The sequence below is a fragment of the Pezoporus flaviventris genome, unplaced genomic scaffold, assembly GCF_033815535.1.
Source record: "Pezoporus flaviventris isolate CSIRO_AGI_PZ_B2104156 unplaced genomic scaffold, CSIRO_AGI_Pfla_v1 ptg000078l, whole genome shotgun sequence".
Taxonomy (NCBI): Eukaryota; Metazoa; Chordata; class Aves; order Psittaciformes; family Psittacidae; genus Pezoporus; species Pezoporus flaviventris.
The window spans coordinates 7,851,160-7,872,135 of record NW_026892626.1 but is presented as its reverse complement, the minus strand read 5'-3'; the positions used below and the strand labels follow the sequence as shown (position 1 = coordinate 7,872,135).

Genomic DNA, 20,976 nt, shown 5'->3' with positions numbered 1-20,976 from the left:
AACAGAACAGATGATATGTAGCACTTGTGTACACAGCAGACGTTAAGTGATGACATGCATTAAATCAACACATGGAATTTGGAGAGCACAGGGAACTAACCCGAACTGTATTTAGGACATCCACCTTCCTATCTTCTGGAATAACTTTTGCTTATAACTCCAATGCAGCCAAAATATGAATGTACTTTGACAGTGAATTAAAAAACCCAAAACAAAAAAAACCACCAAGAACAAAAAAATCATGAAACCCTCAAATAAACAAAAAGGAAAGGTTAAAAAAAAAAAAAGCCAAACCAAAACCCCAATCCCATAAATTAATACAAAACTATAGCTTGAAGGCTTGCTGTAAAAGTGCGTAACTTAGCTCAGACAGGTGTGCCAACAAGAAGGTACTCAAACATGTGATCTTACCTTAGGGTCCTCAAGACTGACCTCCTCCACCACAGCCACATCCCCATCCCCATCTTCATCAGTGGAAAGAGCACATGTTGACAGATTGGACTCCTGCTTTAGAGTTTCCAAAGTAGAACTCTCCCCCAAAACATTGTCTGGGATCTCATCGGGCTCTTCAAGAATGAGAGGGGAAGGCAGCTTCTTCCCCGGAGGCTTCACGGCTGTTGGCTTTGAGCCTGGTTTAAGAGCGAACAGCCTTGTAATTATTCTGCTCTCATGATGCCCTGTACATGTTCAGCTTCTCTTGCTATAAAAGGCATTCCCCCATCCACAATGCAGGTAACTGCACTTAAAAGCATTCGCTACATTTTTCACCTATTCTTCTACTCTGCTGGAAGCAGTGGTTTGACAATGAATGACTGCATTCAGCCTTCAAAATGAAAAGTTTTTAAAAAGTGAGCTCCCTGTCATCAGGTAATTCTCTTCATGCAGAAGCCTCTTCATAGCAGGCATAGAAGACCACGAAATGCCAGATTAGCTTATCCAGAAACTGCTGTCTGAAGAAAGGAGAGTTTCTGTCACAAAGATTCTCAAGTTCTGCCAGAAACCTGACTTCTCTGACTCAAAGCAGAATGAGGACAAGGATTTAGTATTACTCCAAAGATAATCTACAAGAGAAATGATGATCTGTTCTCCTTTTTTCCCTTGGAGTTTCACAGACAAGCTATAGGAACATACAAATAGTTAAAATAAAGAAAATTAAAAAATAAACCACCATATCCTCTTAAACATACGTCCCAAAAGGATGGTAGCTTTCACATTAAGATGTTCCAAATAGCTAAAGAAAGACGAAGCAATTAGCTTAAGGAACAAGATATTTGTTACAATACGTTTAGGTGAGTAAGGCTATGGGTCAAGGCATCCCAAGCCCACTGCTGCTGAAAGCAGTCAGTTATCATCTTATCTGGTCTCAGACATATTACTCTATGTATACTCACCCCACTTGAAGGTCTACGTCAGTGCATGAATAAATACATTTTGCACACTCTAAGGCTCAATACCAGACATTTCCAAGTGAAAAAAAAAACCCTGGTGCTAAAAGGGGAAGAATTTTTATGTTCCTGTCAGCTCCTGTGCCATTTCCCACACCTAAGATGACATTTACACATCCAGTGGAATGAAATAATGTGTTTTAATGAGGCAGAGCCTGTCTTTTTCCTTAGTGAGGAGGAAAGAAAATATTTCAAGAAAGACAAAATATGGCCAAATCCATTTTAAAGTCTTCAAGGACTTTAAAGCTAAAGCTCTATGAAGATGGTGCTCTCTAATGGGCACAGCCTGAGCTGTAAGATATTCTGAAAGAGAGAAGCTATGACAGATACCTTCTCAGTTCATCACAGAACACCCAAGGCAGATACAAAATTTACCCAAGGATGCTGTTCTTCCAGCCGCATAAGCCAACCTTACTGCTAGCTAGCACGATCTCCATACTGTGCTGGCTTTTAGCCACGCAATCCTGCCTCCTTTCTTGCAACAGTTTCAGAATTTGTCTGACCCTCTGCAGAATCATTTCAGCCCTTTACACCATAAGAAAGAAAAGTGAACATCCAAGCAGTATGGTGTGTGAGCCCATTTCATTTGCATGGGGAAGAGGAGAAGAAATGGTACAGGGTAAGGAGAAGCAATTATCTTTTCAGTGATTACTGATAACCATAAACAATATTTGATACACAAGTATCAGAGCACACTTCAGCCCTGAGAATCTCCAGACATTACTACTTAGAGAATTCCAAAATGTAACAATTCTGGGGAAAGAGAGCATAAAAAACCCATGGAAATAATCAAGTAAGTGCAAAGATAAATATATGACCGAAAGCTTTAATGGAGGCTTACAGCATATTTTTTTTCTTTAATAAAAGGATCCATAAGAAAAATGTAAGGTTCCCCCAAATTTCAAAATCATACTCTACCTTTAGCTGGTGTTGATTGATGGGTATCATCTTGGAAACTTAATTTCGATGGAGAACCAGAGTTGGCCTTCTGACCTTTTCTTCTCTTCTTGCCACCTTTCCCTTCTTCTTCATTGTCAGACTCAGAGACCAAAGTATCATCTTCTCCTGGAGACACATCTTCTGCAGGTGGGGAATCTCCTGGCACTGGAGCCAAAGTAACAGTAGCTAGCTGCTCACTCCTAGCCTTCTCTCTCTCAAACTGACGGTTTAAATCACTCTCCTCTGCAAAAATGTATGAAATATACTTTGTTGTCCTTTGCCGACCTTCATCCTCCATAAAACCCTAAGGGAACAGTTGGAACGTTATTTTTCCACCTTATTTCTCCATTCTTGCAGTGGTCTTCAACATCAACAGTGAAAAAGTTTTCTAACTGCTCTTGACTGACATTAAAATATATCATGGTGTTCTCCCTTTTTTTTTCTAAATAACAAAAATGTGGACTCACCCTAACATACAAAAATCAAAAGAAACACCAAGCTTGAAAAAGAAATCAATCTGCGTTACCTGCATACTAGAATGAAGTGCCTGCAGTATGTGGGATGTAGAAAAGTCTAAGGAAGAACAAACTATATATATTCAGAATAAAATAAAAAAATTTTAGATATCCTATATAGGGTTTGTTGTTTTTTTTTTTTTTAATTCTACAGAACCTTTTCCCAAATGACAAGCTCTTAGTAAAAATATTCTCTATCGATGGGAGATAGCAATTATCCTGCCTTTATGAAAAGGGGCAGATGGGTGCATGTGAGAAATGACAGATGAATTTTGTTTCAACAAAATTCATCTTGTTCAAATAAAAAAAAATCTCAAAATAATGAGTTTCATCATCATAACCTCTAAAAGAAGAAACTTTTTTTCCCAGAATTCACTGGTATTTTCAAAAAGCAAATAGATGAATGATTTTAAAAGTACAAAGGGTCTCCAACAAGACCTTTCAGTAGAGAATCTTGCAAAATAGAAGTCCTGGAGCCACAAATTAAGCAAAGAGAATATTTTGAGTTGAGAAAAATCTCAACTCATGAAATAACAGCCCCCCCCCCAGGTCACTTGGGTTACCACTGATTGTACAGTGAATTACTTAGGTAATTACTTAGGTCCAAATGACAGGTGAAGCAGGGCTGAGACCAGTTTCTCTGCCCCATCTCTTTTTGGAGGGCAGACCTGTGTCATGGTGCTGGGAACAGTGTTTCTCTGTAATGCTGTGAAGCAGCATCCAACAGAATCCCACCAGCTGGTGTGGCTCACCAGAATGCGTGTTCCATACAGACAGAAAATATGGGGCCATGTGCATTCTTCCCCATGCTCTTTATTACTTAAGCATCCAGTCACAAACCAATGTAAAATACTTGTATGTGTGGGTCAGCCAGCTATTGCTATTAGATGTCAAGGCAGCTGACTAGGAAACAATAAAGAAAAGGTATGCTAGAGGAGCAGATATGCTACCTTCTAACAACTAGGCTTAGCCCTCAGACTACAGAAGGTTACAATCCTAATGCTTTTTGAATGCTTAGGTCTTATATACCTTTTCCTCAGTTGCAGTCATACGCTTTTCAATCTTATCAGGACTGTTTCACTGTCAATTCTTAAATCGCTGCTGTTTCTATTGTTTGAGGTTAACAATGTTATAACACATTACCGCAGTAACCACAATTGTATTTCCAGTTTCAATAAGCATCTTACCTTGACAACTTTGTACCTCTCCAAAAGACGACACAGCATCCTTGATTCTAGCTTCCCCACATTCATAGCCAAGCGAATTTCTGCCTGAGAAATACCTTTGGTTCCCCTACTTTCAACTGTTTCAGAAAGCAAAACAAATCTCAGAGAAATAATTTTATGCAATTGTATATACATGTTTTTGTATATACATTTATATTTGCTCTGAATAACTGAATATGCCAGAATTATATATTGTAACATTCCTCACTAAAGATATTTTCACAGACAAATACAATATACAGTCAAATACTGTCATAAAACACGACTTTACCTGAAACAGTGCCCCAGCAGAATGAGGTTTGAAGGCGATAGCTTCAGATTAAAAGCAGGGGTGAATTTTTCCCCTGACAGCTGTCCATAGTTAGTTATTAGTTTCTCCATTATGAAATGAAAAGAGATAGAAGAAGGAGGAACACCATTTTCTTCAGAATCTTTTCCCACCCCACCACAACATCCTGGTTTTGCCACGCTGTTTTATTTGAGTGGTATCGGTAAGCTTCCAGGAAGGCTAAGGCAGCACCTATAGCTTCAATCTAATTTGAACATAAAGCTAATCTTCTCCATGAAAACTTGACAATTCCCAGTATTTAAAGAGCAACCAGAACTTAAAAAAAAACCAAACCCAAACAAAAACACCAAACTCCTTTCTTATATACATACAAGGAGTAAGAAGGGAATGGGAAAAATCTTAGGATGTCCTACTACATCACCTACTTAGCTCATAAGCCTGGGTGAGCATATCCCTTTCGCAAACAATATCCACAGGCTGAACAGCTTTTGTGATGATCTCTTCTTCATCATCATCGTGGTATTCTTCCATTTTCTTTTTAAATTCCTTTACTAATTTCAGGCAACGGACCATGACATCAGTCCCTGTGAACACGAATGTTAGTAACAACTCTTAACAAAATGCAGGGGGTGGTGCATGTATTTAAATCATTTTATTTTTCAGCAGCATGAATAACTAGCAGGGGAATGGGGAATAAATGATCAAAGACAACTGTTTATTTCTAGGAAAGGGTGGCAGCAGCTTTTCCCTATATACAAATCTGCCAAAATACCGCCTAGCTGAATTTGAGGTGCTCTAAACCTTCATATGCACATCACCATTAGGGCTGCCCAACAGGAGAAATTTCAAAAGCATAAATAAATCAATTAAAGGGTTAACTGTTGACCCACCGTACTACATCTTCAGAGCACATCCGTGACCGTGAGATCACTCACTGGGTATAAGAACACTCCTTTTTTTCCCTCTACAGACTCACTTTCTATAAATGCAAGTCATATAATGAAATAAACCCATACATTCGAAGATACAGAATCCATACAGTAAGCTACCTGGATGCAAAACTGCCCCTTAACACAGGATTGCCTTTCCTCAGCAAATGATCAAAGTGGGTACAAGTTGCTGGGCCCTACCAAGTCCTGCTGCAAGTTCCCAATATTTAATATTCACAGGACCTAAAATAACTGTCAGTTTATTGTTTGTCCTTGCACGTTCTTCTGTATTTGTGTGCATGCATGTTGGTGGAAGCATACACCAGAACCTACTACTGCCCACCAGCCACTAGAATCTCATACATGACCAAATTCCACATCTTAACATGTTAATGTGCACTTGCTGTGCTGTAGTAACTCTCCACCTACTTTTCTATGAGACCCCAGAAGGGTAGAGTGGGGACAGATGACTTCAGGCAAGCTGCAGCAATTCTGGTCCCTGACCTACAATCATCAGCATCACCTTGCTCCTGCTGAACAATTTAAGAGACTGGTAGTAAACTACAACCAGGTTACTGCACACTGCCAGCTTATCAAGCTGCAGTGATTCAGCAGCTACTGCAGAAGTAGCCAATTCATCCTGCAGCAGTGGGTGGAAACAGCTACAGCCATCTCTGCTCCTCTTGTACTCCCCTGCTGTGAAAAATGCCAGGTGAAAGCTTGGCTGAAGTCATTGAGGTTACAGCTAATGAATTTTATCTTATGCATGTATCTGATCACTTACTGAAGCTTAGCCAACATGAAGTTAATCCACAGTAATTTAACCATGTGACTGAGCACCAGGACAGATGATTCCATTATTTTTCCTCCATCTGAATCCTTTTCCTGCCAGTATTCTAAGACACTGTTTTAGGGTAGTAATTAAATGCTGACATTGTGGTAGGGCTGCAGGCACTGTTATTAGGTCCTCTGTATTTCTACAGCCTACTAGTTTTCACTTGAAGCGGTATTTGAAAACAAAACCCCACCACTTCCCCAAAAAAACCAAACCAAACCCACAAAGCAAAACACAAATTCCTTTTACTTTAGCTTTTACTCGCTAATAACGTGCTTCCCATAGCAAATGTTCTGCTGTTGTCCTGAGTGCATTCCACATATTTCTATCTGCTTTCCTGTATAACTTCAGAGATTAAACTATCTTGATCTCCAATGAAAATCAGCTATTATTAATTCATCACAGTTTAATACATAGTGGTCTTTAAGGCATTTGTGTGGCTTTTCAGCTTTTTAGTCTGCAAGATGAAATTACCATTCAAGTGAAAGATTCATCAAGTGGCATATTTCTGATGACCTTAAGTAGTAAATGCAGCTGCCATCATGCCAATCTCTGACAAACCTGGATCACCTACTGCTTTGTGGCTTGCCACTAAGCTTATAAACGGACTTGTGTTTTCTTGTCTTTTAAGTAAATAGTTTAATTGGAAGTTAAATGTTCTTACTACTGATTATAAACTCTTTTAGGGATACTATCTTGTCTTTTGTGGTCTATTTGCAAGTGTATTTAGCTCATTAGAACATCTCTGCACGTCAGTGTGAGGAAGTAAAACCAAATTCAACCTGGTGTAACACCACTCGAAGACAGTCTAAGAGAGAAAATAATTTTTTGTCGATGACTATGCTCAACAGTGTGACTAAAGCTACCCCTGTTGTGCAAGTCTCTGTATACTGAGACACTTGCTCAAACTAGAATACATTAACTATGTACAACAGGTATTTCGTAAAAATTAATTATAATTTCCCCATGTATTTTATTTTATTCTTATTCTCGAATATTTTTTTTTTATGATCTCTACTGCCTTCCTGAAACTATGAACTTAAATTCTCTTGTGTAAAACTCCCTCTGATATCAAGGGAAGGAGATGAACCTGCGTATTTTGTGCCAACTGAAGTTATTCAATCACTCTCTTATTTACTCAGTATGAAGTGATAGATTTCTTTATGAACCATGCTAGAAGCTGTACCTACTTTTGGCTGTTGCTTCTATTTGTCCGTAATACAATTTCCCTAAAAAGAGGGATTTCCCTCCCTCAAACTTAAAATATTTGAAGGAATTTGTTGTTTTAATCAAAAGCCTTAATACAAGTCTTTGTAACTGGCATCACTTTTGTCTTCTCAAAGTGCTCATATTTTTATTGACACTTGTACTTCTTCCTTTATGATCACTCCTATGCAATTTGCAATATTTAGTTCGTATCAGATTCTTTTTTTATTTTCACAAATAGTTCACTTCATCTCTGAAAAAAACCCACACTGTTTTAGACTATTTTCTTTTTAACTCTTGAAAATCTGACTCTTGGGATTTTCTGTAATTAAAGACTTGATTTAGATTTCCTTTAGTATTCATTGAATTGGTGATACCATCCTTCCTCATGCTTTTTGTAATTACTTCCTGTAGTTTTTTCCCCATGCAAGTTTTATCTGCATGTTTTTCTGAGAGCAGTTGCTCTCTTTAGTTTCCTCTCTTCATGTTTTTCTGCTCATCTTTGTCTTTCCACTACATGTTTGGAAGTTATCAGCAGTTCTTGCAAACCTCCAGAAAGGTCAGCAGACTGCTCTTTGTTCCTGCTCTCTGTACTGGTGTAAGCAGTTTTATTAGGAGTCGCAATCAACTGAAACAGCTTAAGCTGATATACAGCAAACTTGACTCCAGTCATTTCTTAAAAACCTGGAACAAACGCCTAATTCAAGTGGGCTGCAGTATTCTAGCTTTATTAATACATTTCTCCATATTAATTGCATAGGCAGATTTTCACTTACACATCTTTTAATATTTGAAGCTTATAGATAGAATGGTATCAATGTAATTACACAAAAAAGAAAGCAAAGACATGATTCTAGCTACCTTTCTTTGTCTTGTAGGGTCCTCCACCAGGGTGTATGTCTCGTAATGGGATGGATACTACCTTGGCTAGGCCAGCATTCATCATATATTGATACAGACGTTTGAAGGTTCTTTCACAAAGACCCTAACACAAAGAGAAATGACAAAAGTCATTGTAGCCAAAGTCTCACCTGTAGGCGATTAGTACCAAAGACATTCATACTGCCTCTTCTTATATCACAGTATTGTGGGGTAGGATATTAAAGAAGGATCTTAAATCCTGCTAGTGCAGACACCAGGCAGAGCACAAGAGGCTTCTGGAGTGTGTTCTACCCTCTGACTCTACTGTCCAAATCAGCAGCAGCACTGCAAGTCAGAATTGCATAATGATATCCACTGACGAACTTTTCTGAATCTGTGGATTGAACAGAACTCCTTCCTTATGACAAACAGCAACTTGATCTAGTAGCTTTTTAAGATCCTTCTTTTAATATTTTACCTCCAAATTTTGTGCAACTTAAAAAATCAGGCAGTACAAATCACTGCCTTTGATACCTCTCATCATGATTCTACATTAGTGAGAATTTGAAAGAGTAATGAATCTCACCAGTTCTTCCCTCAGGTTTCCTAATGTCTCCATCTGGTTTGAACGAGCACTTAGCATACTTGAGAGTTTCTCCATCAGAATATCGTATTTGCTCCTCCTAACCAAGAAAATGATTTTACATGTAAGCATGCATACAAGCTTTCTAAACACGAGTTGTACATTTACAAAAGGTCACTCGCTAGGGAAAGCATGCTGAAGTGTTCTCAGATGGTTTTAGAAATTACAGGGTTTTTGCTTCTGTGAATAGCACTAAGAAGAGACTTCAACTGAGGTAACAGTGACTAGCCCAGGCTGTTGCTTCATTGGCAATCCACGGAAGTACAAGTTTTAATCATAACGAAGACAGGAAAACAAAAAAATCTATTAGAGATGCATGTGAAGTGAGAACACTCAAAATTAACAGAAAGGTTAGTGCCACAATATGAAGAGTTAGGTTTATGCAGGAAGGTGAGAGGAACTAGAATACCCTTACTGTATACAGCTCCAAGACAAGTAAGTTTTAAACTGCCCAGCATTCAGAAAAGGAGGTAATGAAGAGATTGAGAAGAGTCAATAGCGGGAAACTGTGATGGTTCTGTGACAACAGAGCAATCTTCCATCATCATAAAAGGTCAAAATCTAGTCAGGAGATCTTTAAAACACCTGACTGGCACATACCTATCAACATGAAAGCGAGTCAGAAGCAGAAGAATTGAGTGTTGCTGTGATCCACTTGGTAGTCTTATGACGTGGGACTGCATTGTTATGAGACCATTTCTGTCCAATACTCTTCGGTGATAATGAATTTTTCCAGCATCCACTCTAAAGAAAAGATGGCAAGATATCTATAGGCATAGGAACTTCTGCAAATCAATTCTAATTAATTCTAATCCCAAAACACTTTAACTAAATTACCTATGGTCTTGGCAACATATGTTAATTGTCAAAAAGACAATCTCAAAATTAGGAACTGCCAAAATTAAGATAACCTGTGGAATTGATTTTCATAGTTAATCCAATTAAACACAGAGAAATACCTCCAGTTTTAACCTACAGTCCCTATGCATAATCAGTGTCATGGCATGGTTTAATGAGACAGCTGAACCACTATTGTAGTCCCACGCCCTCCTTCTCCATCCTCTCCTAAATTCAGCTACACTACAATCACAGCCCCCCTTGCAATAACTTTGATATTCATCTCACTCCATTTTGAGCTGTCTTAGGCAACTGAACTGACAGAAAAGTTCCCACAAAATACTTCCCCTCTGCACCCATCATCTTAGTTACCTAAAAGAGCTTCCTAAGTGGCAAAAAAAAAATGCCAGTGTGGTTTACAAGCTTCATCTCCTAAAAGCAGTGAATCCTTAGCAGCAATGCTAATCTTCTCCAGCACTCCAATACCAGGAATTCCTCAAGAGGCTCTGTAATGCTCCTCTATCCACAAAATACATGGTCTAGTTTGGGAGCTGGTAACTCAGGCTGCTGTTCAGGTAATAGAGGAAGATGTTGCGAATAAAAGACAGACTAGGGACAACGTGGGCCCTCTCTGGAAGCTATCCAGAGAATTGGCTACCCTGGATTTGGAGAAGGCTGAGGTTCTTAATGACTTCTTTGCCCCAGTCTTCACTAGCAAAGGCTCCGACTGCACCACCCAAGTCATAGAAGGAAGACGCAGGGACTGTGAGAATGAAGACCTTGGGCCCACTGTAGGAGAGGATCTGGTTCGAGACCATCTTTAGAACCTGAACATGCACAAGTCCATGGGTCCTGATGAAATCCACCTGCGGGTCTGAAGGAGCTGAGGAATGAAGTTGCAAAGCCACTGGCCATCATATTTGAGAAATCATGGCAGTCAGGTGAAGTTCCCAACGACTGGAAAAAGGGAAATATAACCCCCATTTTCAGGAAGGGGAAAATGGATGACCTGGGAAATTACAGACCAGTCAGTCTCACCTCTGTGCCTGGCAAAATCTTGGAGCAGATTCTCCTGGAAGGCATGCTAAGGCACATGAAAATCAACAAGGTGCTTGGTGACAGCCAGCATGGCTTCACTAAGGGGAAATCCTGCCTGACCAATTTGGTAGCCTTCTATGATGGCGCTACGGAACTGATGGACAGGGGTAGAGCAGTTGATGTCATCTACCTGGACTTGTGTAAAGCGTTCAACACTGTCCCACACGACATCCTTGTCTCTAAACTGGAGAGACATCAATTTGATGGATGGACCACTCAGTGGATAAAGAACTGGCTGGATGGCCGCACACAAAGAGTTGTGGTCAATGGCCCAATGTCCAGCTGGAGACCAGTAACGAGTGGTGGCCCTAAGGGATCAGTGTGTGACCGGTCTTGTTCAACATCTTTGTCACTGACATGGACAGTGGGATTGAGTGCGCCCTCAGCAAGTTTGTGGATGACACCAAGCTGTGTGGTTCGGTTGATACACTGGAGGAAAGGAATGCCGTCCAGAAGGACTGCGACACGCTTGTGAGGTGGGCTGATGCCAACCTTATGAAGTATAACCATGCCAAGTGCAAGGTCCTACACCTGGGTCAGAGCAATCCCAGGCACAGCTACAGGTTGGGCAGAGAAGAGATTCAGAGCAGCCCTGTGGAGAAGGACTTGGGGGTGTTGGTCAATGAGAAAATGAACATGAACCAACTTCAGCGTGTGCTTGCAGCCCAGAAAGCCAACCGTATCCTGGGCTGCGTCAAAAGGAGCAAGACCAGCAGGTCAAAGGAGGTGATCCTGCCCCTCTACTCTGCTCTTGTGAGGCCTCACTTGGAGTATTGTGTGCAGTTCTGGTGTCCTCGACATAAAAAGGACATGGAACTGTTGGAACAAATCCAGAGGAGGGCCATGAGGATGATCAGGGGACTGGAGCACCTCCTGTATGAAGACAGGCTGAGAAAGTTGGGGCTGTTCAGCCTGGAGAAGAGAAGGCTGCATGGAGACCTCCTAGCAGCCTTCCTGTATCTGAAGGGGGCCTATAGGGATGCTGGGGAGGGACTCTTCATTAGGGACTGTAGTGACGGGACAAGGGGTAATGGGTTAGAACTTAAACGGGAAGTTTAGATTGGATATAAGGAAGAAATTCTTTACTATAAGGGTGGTGAGGCACTGGAATGGGTTGCCCAGGGAAGTTGCGAATGCTCCATCCCTGGCAGTGTTCAAAGCCAGGTTGGACAGAGCCTTGGGTGACCTGGTTTAGTGTGAGGTGTCCCTGCCCATGGCAGGGGGGTTGGAACTAGATGATCTTAAGGTCCTTTCCAACCCTAACTATTCTGTGATTCTATGTTACACAGCACAAATTCTGGGGACAAAGAATTTCTTCAGAACTTGAGCAGGATAAGATGCCTTAAGAAAAGTAAATGAAAACCATCATTTCACCCAAGTTTGAAGAAAAAGTGATTTAGAAAAAGCAAGAACTTCTACAAATTAGAAACATGTATTAACCCAACAGACAATCTCTGGTTCCATGAAAAAATGTCTGGTAATATAATGAACTCAAGGAAGAGATCAGTACGCTTTAAGCAATACAAGCTCTAACAACCCAGTGCTTCTGGTAGTAAGGATGAGACACTATAAATACAAACAAGAGTTTAAATCAATACATAGGAAGTCTTAAGTGGACAGATCTTTACAGCCAGCCAGTGGAAACTTATTAGCTTTGTTTTCATTGTTATAGCAAGACATAAACTTACTTGAAAGCCCCACTGTGAAGGTCCCTCTGAAGCTCTCCTTGCCACCTAGCACGGCCTAAACGCTCCAGAATACAGTAGGAGAAGTCTGGGAGCTTTAAGTCAGGGTCCCCCTCCCAGCCTATCAAAGCTCTATAACGCTGGTCTTGGGAAGCAACAATGACTAGCTTCTCTCCCCATCTACAAAACAGTAGGGAAAGTAATAAATTATTATTAGTGCAATAAAAACAGAGAGATCACTTACCCCCCAAACACCACTCTTGATATAATCTGCACAGACTGAGGGCTAAATTTTAAAACTGAAGTTAATAACCTTTACAGACACAAAAATTTCACTCACTTTTCAATAGCTTCTACATAAGTATAACAAGGCTGCAAATCCTTCCTCCTTATTTGATCAGTGATATCTACTCTCTCTTTAAAATACTGGCAGGAACCCTGGATGCCATCTTTATTATCCAAAATCATGTGGACAGGATAAATATCATCCAGAGGAACAGGATCTCTTTTGGTTTCTAGTATTCCTGTTTCAAGGTCTATTTCTTCATATCTGAAATGAAAGCAGAGCCAACATTTAACCGAGAAAGAGGATTTTGGAACCGAAATATAACACAAACAATGCTGATATCTCTGTGAAATATCTTGGGAAAATGAAACTCTTTTGAAACCTCAAAGCTGGAAAAACACAAAGCGCAGAGCTGCACTCCTCGAGCATGACCAAACCTTATCAGTAGGCAGAGTGTATGAAGCAGGAGAAGGGGAATACATTATCCGATCTTCAAAAATCCAAGGATATTTAAATGGTGGGAATACAAGAAACATATAGATACTAGATGCAGAAAAGGAAAACAACAGGTACATCCATGCTGATGAACTAGGACATAAATTCTGCATGTAGATAAGGGGCAAATAGTAATTTGACAACTTATTTGATCAGAAATCTAGCCAGTCAAATAAACCTGACTATTTATTTGATCAGAAATCTAGCCAGGACTCCTGCACAGGTCTCCTACAGAGCAGGCTTCAAACCCCCGCTCCTCTCTGCCTGCCGACACCCAGCCCACTTCGGCGTTCTTTTAGCTAAACCCAAGCGGCTCCGGGGAACGAGCAGAGGCGGCACGGGCAGCCACCGGGGCGGCCGAGGAACCAACCAGGCCCGATGAACCCCGCAAAGAAGCGAGCCCTCCCCCTGAGGCACCCAGCCCAGCGGGACAAGGGAAGCGCGGCAGCGCGGATCGGCAGGAAGGGCTCACAGTCCCCCGGCGCGGCCCTCACCGGTCGTGCAGGCGGAGCGGCGGGCGCGCCAGCGGCAGCAGGTAGAAGCTGACACCGGGCTGTGCGCTGAGCGCGGCCCACAGGAGCTGCTGCGTGGCGGGCTCCAGCGGCAGCGGGAAGGGCGGCGAGCGGGTGCCCAGACGGTACCACAGCGCGCCCAGGGTGATCCCGTCCAGCCCCTCCAGAGCCACCTCGTCCAGCACTGCCCATAACGCCTCCATGCCCGCCACGGCTTCCGGCCCGCGCGAAGGAAGTGAGATCACCTCCGCGACGGTAACCAAGGAAACACTCAAACAGGGCCGCGGCGGCGCGGTCTGGCCCGGCTCGGTTAGCCCCTCGACGAGTCGCGGCTGGCTCTGTGCCCGGCGGGGCTTTGCTCCCGTTCTTGCCGGGCCCGGGGCTGTGCCGGCTCTGCGCAGGTACAGCGCAGGTACAGCGCAGGCGGGCGGGACGTGCGGCTGTGCTCTGTGGATCGGGAGTGCTGTTAGAGCAGCCCGCACACTGCGTTATCTCAGCCGGGCCGCGGGACGGGCATTACTGCAGTCGGTAAGAGATCGAGTATGTTTAGAGGGGGGTTTGGTTGCTGGTTTGTGGGTTTTTTTTTTTCATTTGTTTACTTTTTTTTTTGTTCGGTCGTGGGTGTTTTGGTTTTGTTCTGTTTTGTGCAGAAGTAAATTGAACGGTCTGGTGGCAAGTTTAAGCTTCTGAGTGTGTAAGAGGGCACCCTACCACAAGTTGCAGCGGTTACTCTGGGATAATTGGTGGGGATTGCTATAAAAGTTCATTTTCCTGAACGGCAAGCAAGGGAAAATATTTTATTAAACAATTTAAATGTATACGGCCTCTAGAATGAATAATAATTAATTAATAGAGTTAACATAGTTCTAGAATTAACTAACCTTATGAGCAGTAACAATTCAGGAAAATCATCCTGCAGCTGAACTTTGGGCATGCCCCTTTCAGCTTGTGCCCCGTAATTGACTTGATTGTCAATTCATGGATTATAAACTCATATTTTTATCTATTTGGTAGATGGTGAAGTGTTCTGAAAAATATGTAAAACAAATAAAGTTTCCTCCTCAGGAATTTAGTTCGCTGCACTGATGATTTTATGCTTTGTAGAAGGAACTTGTTTCAGTTTATGGCATTCATGTCTATTGAGGTTGCAAAGCCAGTAGTACTCTATAATAAATAATTTCTATGCTTAAGTGTGACAATTAAATTCTTATTTCAGTTTTATATTAAGGACATGGTGACTGACTTTGATGAAAAACATGACGAATATTTAATATCCCTTCAGCAGAGAAACCGGTAAGATACAGAATTGTTACCACCATTGAGTATGTAGTATCTGTTGTGCCCTAATATAGTATCTAATATCAGCAGTTGTGAAAGTTAGTTTAAGAACTTGTTTTTTAAACTTGTGGTGCAAAGTCTAACTAACTGTGCCTAAAAGCATTTTGTAATTCTCTTTTCTTTGTTTGCCAAGTACATCAAAGTTCTTATGTCTAGAAGAGATCACAATATTTTTTCAGCATACATGAAAATATAGACAAATTTGTTAATAAAATAGGTTTTTTTTTTGTTTGTTTGTTTTTTTTTTCCTATGGCTTAGAGGGAAGGTTTTTGTCTTGTGAACTGGAAACATATTTTTTGGTTTTGGGACGTCATATGATTTTGGGACATCATATCGTCAAAGTGTCATCAAACCATATCTGACTTTATGTGCATGCTTATCTGTGCACTGCACTGCATAAGGATGAATTATATTATCCTTTCTCCTTCAGGTTACTGGAACGTTTAAAAAGAAAGGATCCCCTACAAATCAAACTGGAGCAGTTAGAAAGAGGATTTTCTCTGTATCTGAATGGAGCTAATTCAGAGCGGAGAAATTACCGCAGAAAAATCAAATCACATGGCTGCCTTAAAAATGAGACTGAGACCACCAGGACAAATGGTGAGTTCCATGAAAGTTTTCCAGAGATTTTAAACATTTACTCATCAGAGCTGTAGTTCAGTTGGTGAGGTTACTGGTCAGGCTATGATAAAGTAAAAGCAGCATTTGAGCTTGGTGAAATGAAATTCCATGGGACTCTCATCAGAGTCCTTAAGCTGATTGTACATAAGAGGTGGTGTCTGCAGTACCCTATCAATTTCTCAGTTGATCCCTGACTAATTCCAAAATTTAACTTCCCTGCTTCTCTATTTGTTAAACAGTTATAACTAAAGCTCGAAAATTAGAAATGTGTATAAATTGTCAGTGTCCCATGATGCTAAACCTTTCTTTGACATATAACACTGTTAATAGGCTTTAAAATCTGGTGGACTTCAGTGTTCTCTAAGTCTGCTGTCCTGTAGACAAATTACATTTGATGACACAGACTATAATCAAGTTATATCCAGTAATAGCTGCACTAAGCTCATAAATCATGTTTAAACTGTAATAGTTGTCAGAAAAAGACAGCTAAGCTTTATTTAAATATTTGAAGTAAAAAAAATCTACCATTTTCTGCCAGTGATTAGCTGGCTTTATTTAAAAATGTGGGTTTTGTTTCTAATTTAAGTCTGTCATAGAGAACAGTGTCGTGACAGGAATAATTTTGCATGTATGAAGGTATAAATTGTGAGCTTACTGGCCTTGTAATCTATTTAATATAATGAAAATAAAGTTGATTTTACTAAATCCCTATGTAAAGCAGTTTACCAGCCTTAGTCTGTTATCCTCACGCTTGCTACAATCAGCCTATTTTAGGCTGTATATTTTTAATCTGTTGCTGCATAGATAGTGGCTGGTTAAGCTTTATTTTCACTTAAAATGAAGATAAAGGGTTTCAAAGGTTACTTGTGTGATAACTTGTTACAATTGAAAATTCATTAATCTCAACAATACTAGAAACTGACTTTTAGTAACGGTTCTAACAGTTACTCTAACTTCAGCATCTCTTTCTTTTACATACTGTTTGCTTTCACATTTAAGTGTGTTCAGGCTTAGCTGACTGCTATATAATTTCTTGCAGGCTATACAGGGTGGTGGTAAGGAATCGTATAGTCACCTAGTTTCACTGTGCTGCATGAAAGGAAAAATTTGTGGAATGATGCAAAAAGTGCATGTTATGGGATATATTGAAAATTAAGGAAATTGTGTGCTTCATCACATTGGGATGTGTGACATCATTGGTATCCTGGGATATATCTTTAGGTTAACTACAGAGGGTGTAAAACAGTGTCTTTGACTTTTTTGGTCCAAAATTGTTCAGGGACATTGTGGCAGCAGCTGTAATTGAACTCTGTCAAAAGAGATTTCCTCTTAAAGTTCTGCTATGTAGCTGTTACCTCTAAGCTTAACTAAAGTTGTTTATTTTTATGGTTGCTTAATGCCATTTGAGTCTGTTGAGGTGGAGTACTTCATTGTGTCTTAGGGACCTTTAAAGACTTCAGTGGCAGTCTCTGTTCCTTTCCTCAACTCCACCAACATAGAGACAGTAGCATTATCTCTGTAAAAGAGAATTCAGTGTTTTGCTGTTTCTCAGCTATCCAGCGTTTTTTTTTTTTTTTTAGAAAAATACATGTGTATTTTAAACACATGTAGCTGCAGTGAGAGATAGCAACTGAATCATCATCCTGTCATTTTTCTTCTTCTGTTTGATTTTGCCACCAGAGTCCAGAGTGGGAGTCAGTGGTGATCTGTATAAGTTTCTTGCCTGGGGGTAGTACCTTAGCAGTTTGTGGTCTGTTTCATTTCTAGGCATTTCTTCTCCATGACTGAATATGATTTTACTTACAGAAATGATTTCTAGCTGAAATACAGCACTAAATTTTCTCCCCTATCCATCTTCCATGAGAGTTATTGCATCATTTATTACTTCTAAAGCATCCATCTATAGGATTAGTCTTCTCTGAAAAATTAGGAATGTGTGATACTTGGTAATACAGAATGGGCACAGATCCCTTCTTGCGGTTCCTGAAAGTGTCATCATAAACATATTTGTCTGGACTATTTTCTTTGTGTTCCCTAGGAGTCATTAATGATAATAGTGATTAATCAACTTTTTGCATTTACTTAGGCTTAGTAATTGAATTAAAGTAAATGATGGGCTTCTAAGGTAGTGAAGCTTGTCTCTAGGTATACTGTTACTTCTTTGGGTGCGTAACCTAGGCATAGTTTCACAACCATCTGTGTACTTCCAGTGAATGTCAGTGTGGTCACAAACATGTGGTTAAGAATAGCATGGAATCTCATTTGATTACAAGTAGTATTTTGATGATGTACTACTCAGTTCTTGGCTACTAGAATAAGCACTGTTAGCTCAAGTCTCCAAGGGAATGACACCAGTGAGCCTGTTTTGTATGCTGAAACAGGCAGTGGTTGGTATTCAAATCTCATCCACCGCATGAGAATGATTTTTTTGTTCTAAAGTAATGTTTATAGCACAGATGACTAGTTCAGCTGCATCAACTTCTGCTTGGGAGCTATTGTTTTTCCTGGTTTAGAGAAACCTGGTGACATGAAACCATCACAAAATACGCAGTTCTGAGAACCACATACTCAGCAGTGGTAGCATAAGACCTACCCTGTCCGTTTTTCCTACTTAAGTTTGTAGCGCATGTGTGTAGCCTTCTGGGACATTGCTTAGAAGAGACAGATTGCTTAGGAGGTGAAAGATGTTTCTAATTCTGTCCCAAAGCAGTGACTGAGTGAGACCTCGCTTCTAGCATTGTAGTCTCAGGACAGTTCGCCCTCGGTGCCAGAAGAGCCTCATAGCAATAACCACCAATGCTAATGACTGCAGAGTATTTCTGGAGTTACTTAAGAATAGTGTAATGGAGTAGCAGGACCTCTAGTTGGAAGAGCTGTTTTTGTTTCTTGGAGCAGTCCATTCCTTTTCCCCTCTGTTCTTAGTCCTGTTTCAGGCCTAAGAGATATGCTTTGTGCTGAAGCAGTAGAACATCTCATTTTTCTTGCTCTGTAATTTTATGATCACTCTAAATAGACAGTCATACCCTGTTCCCACAAGAATGGTCCTGCCCTGTGCCTATTGTATCTGCTTGTACTAGCATTTGTGCAATCTCATGGTAAACCAGATTGCACAAGTGACTACAATAAAAAGTGATCTTTCTTTTATGTTTTTCCTTAGTTAAAACTTGCCCATGTGAATTCTCTGAACGGTTCACTGCGCAGGTGTGTTTTGGGTTGTCCAACACAAATAGAAAATGTGGTATTGAAAGTTGTAATGAGCAACCTGATCTAATTTTGAAGCAAGCCCTGCTTTGAATGGAAGGTTGGTCTAGGTGACCTCCAGAGGTTCCTTCCAAACTAAATCTTTCTGTGAGTCTGTGACCTACATAGGACGACTGCTTCTTTTATTGGTAGTGCCAGTTTCTGCTGGCTTAGGGTGACCATTAAATTATGGCTTAAAGAAAAGAGGTTTTGCATCAGCTGTTTTTCTCCACTGAGAAGAAGTGGAAGCTGTAAATCTGCCTTGCACATAGGAGGAAATAAGATGCCTTTATTTAGGATGCTCTTGAGAGTGTTAATGATGTCCTTGTTCCATTGAGGGTGCTGATGTGTCCTGCAGGATGCTTGTCTCTTTGTCTCAATCAACGCATCTTCTCAAAAAAACGTTGTTCCACTGTAAGCTGGGACTATTTCCAGCACAGGAACCCTTAGTTCTCCTTGACCGTGCACAGAATTTTTGCAGAAGTTCTGGAACCAATTTTTTCTTGCCTTAGAAATGAATGAAAATGATTATTTGTCCTTCACGTATTTTATTTTCACTTATAGAATATACTTACTGTACGTCCTTCACTTGTACAGGAAAAACTCTTCTCTGCACAGTATCATACCTAATACATTCTGTTTAATTTGCCAGTCTCTTACGTTTCTTTAGTTTGCAAGTAAACACACAGTATTCCTTTGTAAACCCAGCACATCACTTATTGTTCACCAGGACCTGTCTGTCAGAGTCTGCCTTCAATAGCATGGGTTCTGGGATCAGCTGGCTTCCTGAGACAGGTTACTGTATACCCAGCTAGGAGTTAGAATGAATGATGTGTACCCCTATTCTAGAACATAATTCTACCCTTCTGTATCAATGAACATGGGGCTTCACTTGCTGTTAAACTAATGTATGTTGAAACAATTTATTCTCTGGAATACACATGATGATGACTGTCCCTGAAGAGGTTCAAGACTCCTGCTACTAATACACAACTAGCCAATATCTGAAGTGGATTGCCTTTTCAGTTGTTGATACCATTCACATGTCAAGGACTTTTCTGTTCTTATCTAGGGGGTGTGGGGGATGTGTTGAAGGGGGAAAGAAAAGAATGCAAACTAAGATATATATTGTCAGATACTGTATTTCTGTTTTGTCTTGTCTCTGTTCTGAAGAAGCAGCCCAGCTAAAAGAGAGAGATTTGCGAGAACACAGCATACAGACTGTACCAAGGAAAATACAACGCAGAGGTTGGCTTCAGGTAAGAAACAGCTTGAAAGAATGCATCTCTGAACTAATTCTTATATAGTAAATCATTTTAGGGGGAATTGATTGCAACTAGTAGATAGTGGGTAGTGGGACTATTGTAGAATCTGAATCTTGGTTTGGTATGGATACTAAGTGACAATGTGAAATGATAATCATGACCAATTTTGTGTCTACTTTGAAGCCTGAAGAGGTGAATCTCATTGAAAGGATCTGGTTTCAGTGATGACTGTAATAGAAACCTCTATAGCCTTGACATGACTGGCTCAATCTGTCCTCCAGCAGAACAGCCGCTGCTTGACATCTCTGATGGCAAGCCTAGAGAACTTTAGTGCAAAGGGCAGAGAAACTTATTTTGGAGAAATATCCCTGCCTGTCACTGCTGTTTTGCATCCTGCAATAGTATCTAGGGGCACAGAGGTGTAATTTGTATAGCTTGAGTTGTACTTTGTGACAGATTCTCGTAGATGAGAAGAAAGGAAGATGCATGTAGATAATAAAAGTCCCTGCCGATAGATAATACTGTCCCTGTGCATAAGAAATTTGAAGCCATTAGGTACACAGTTATTGGTTCCCTGGAGAAACATCAATGTTCTTTTTTTTCCATCTGGCCTAAAGAAGGATCTGACTTAAACTGTCCTGAATGTGAATTCTGAACAACTGAGACATGTCACCTAAATAATTACCCTGATTAGCAATTGCCCTGGCTGG

General features: G+C 40.5%; 2 protein-coding genes across 8 annotated transcripts in view; one reads left to right on the top strand and one right to left on the bottom strand.

Annotated features, from left to right (window-relative positions):
* Positions 1 to 14,004, bottom strand: part of GTF3C1 (general transcription factor IIIC subunit 1) — a 41,650-nt gene extending 27,646 nt beyond the window's left edge. For all 3 annotated transcript variants that reach the window (XM_061473198.1, XM_061473200.1, XM_061473199.1), the window contains exons 1-10: positions 13,784 to 14,004; positions 12,849 to 13,058; positions 12,512 to 12,688; positions 9,489 to 9,632; positions 8,832 to 8,928; positions 8,246 to 8,369; positions 4,840 to 4,998; positions 4,087 to 4,202; positions 2,364 to 2,688; positions 412 to 629 (exon numbers count right to left, since the gene is read on the bottom strand). In XM_061473198.1, coding sequence (XP_061329182.1) covers positions 412 to 629; positions 2,364 to 2,688; positions 4,087 to 4,202; positions 4,840 to 4,998; positions 8,246 to 8,369; positions 8,832 to 8,928; positions 9,489 to 9,632; positions 12,512 to 12,688; positions 12,849 to 13,058; positions 13,784 to 14,004 — 1,791 coding nt within the window. The remainder of the gene's footprint in view (positions 1 to 411; positions 630 to 2,363; positions 2,689 to 4,086; positions 4,203 to 4,839; positions 4,999 to 8,245; positions 8,370 to 8,831; positions 8,929 to 9,488; positions 9,633 to 12,511; positions 12,689 to 12,848; positions 13,059 to 13,783) is intronic.
* Positions 13,957 to 20,976, top strand: part of KATNIP (katanin interacting protein) — a 60,967-nt gene continuing 53,947 nt past the window's right edge. For all 5 annotated transcript variants that reach the window (XM_061473206.1, XM_061473204.1, XM_061473203.1 and 2 more), the window contains exons 1-4: positions 13,957 to 14,056; positions 15,018 to 15,094; positions 15,571 to 15,740; positions 20,175 to 20,260. In XM_061473206.1, coding sequence (XP_061329190.1) covers positions 14,003 to 14,056; positions 15,018 to 15,094; positions 15,571 to 15,740; positions 20,175 to 20,260 — 387 coding nt within the window. In that variant the 5' untranslated portion in view covers positions 13,957 to 14,002. The remainder of the gene's footprint in view (positions 14,057 to 15,017; positions 15,095 to 15,570; positions 15,741 to 20,174; positions 20,261 to 20,976) is intronic.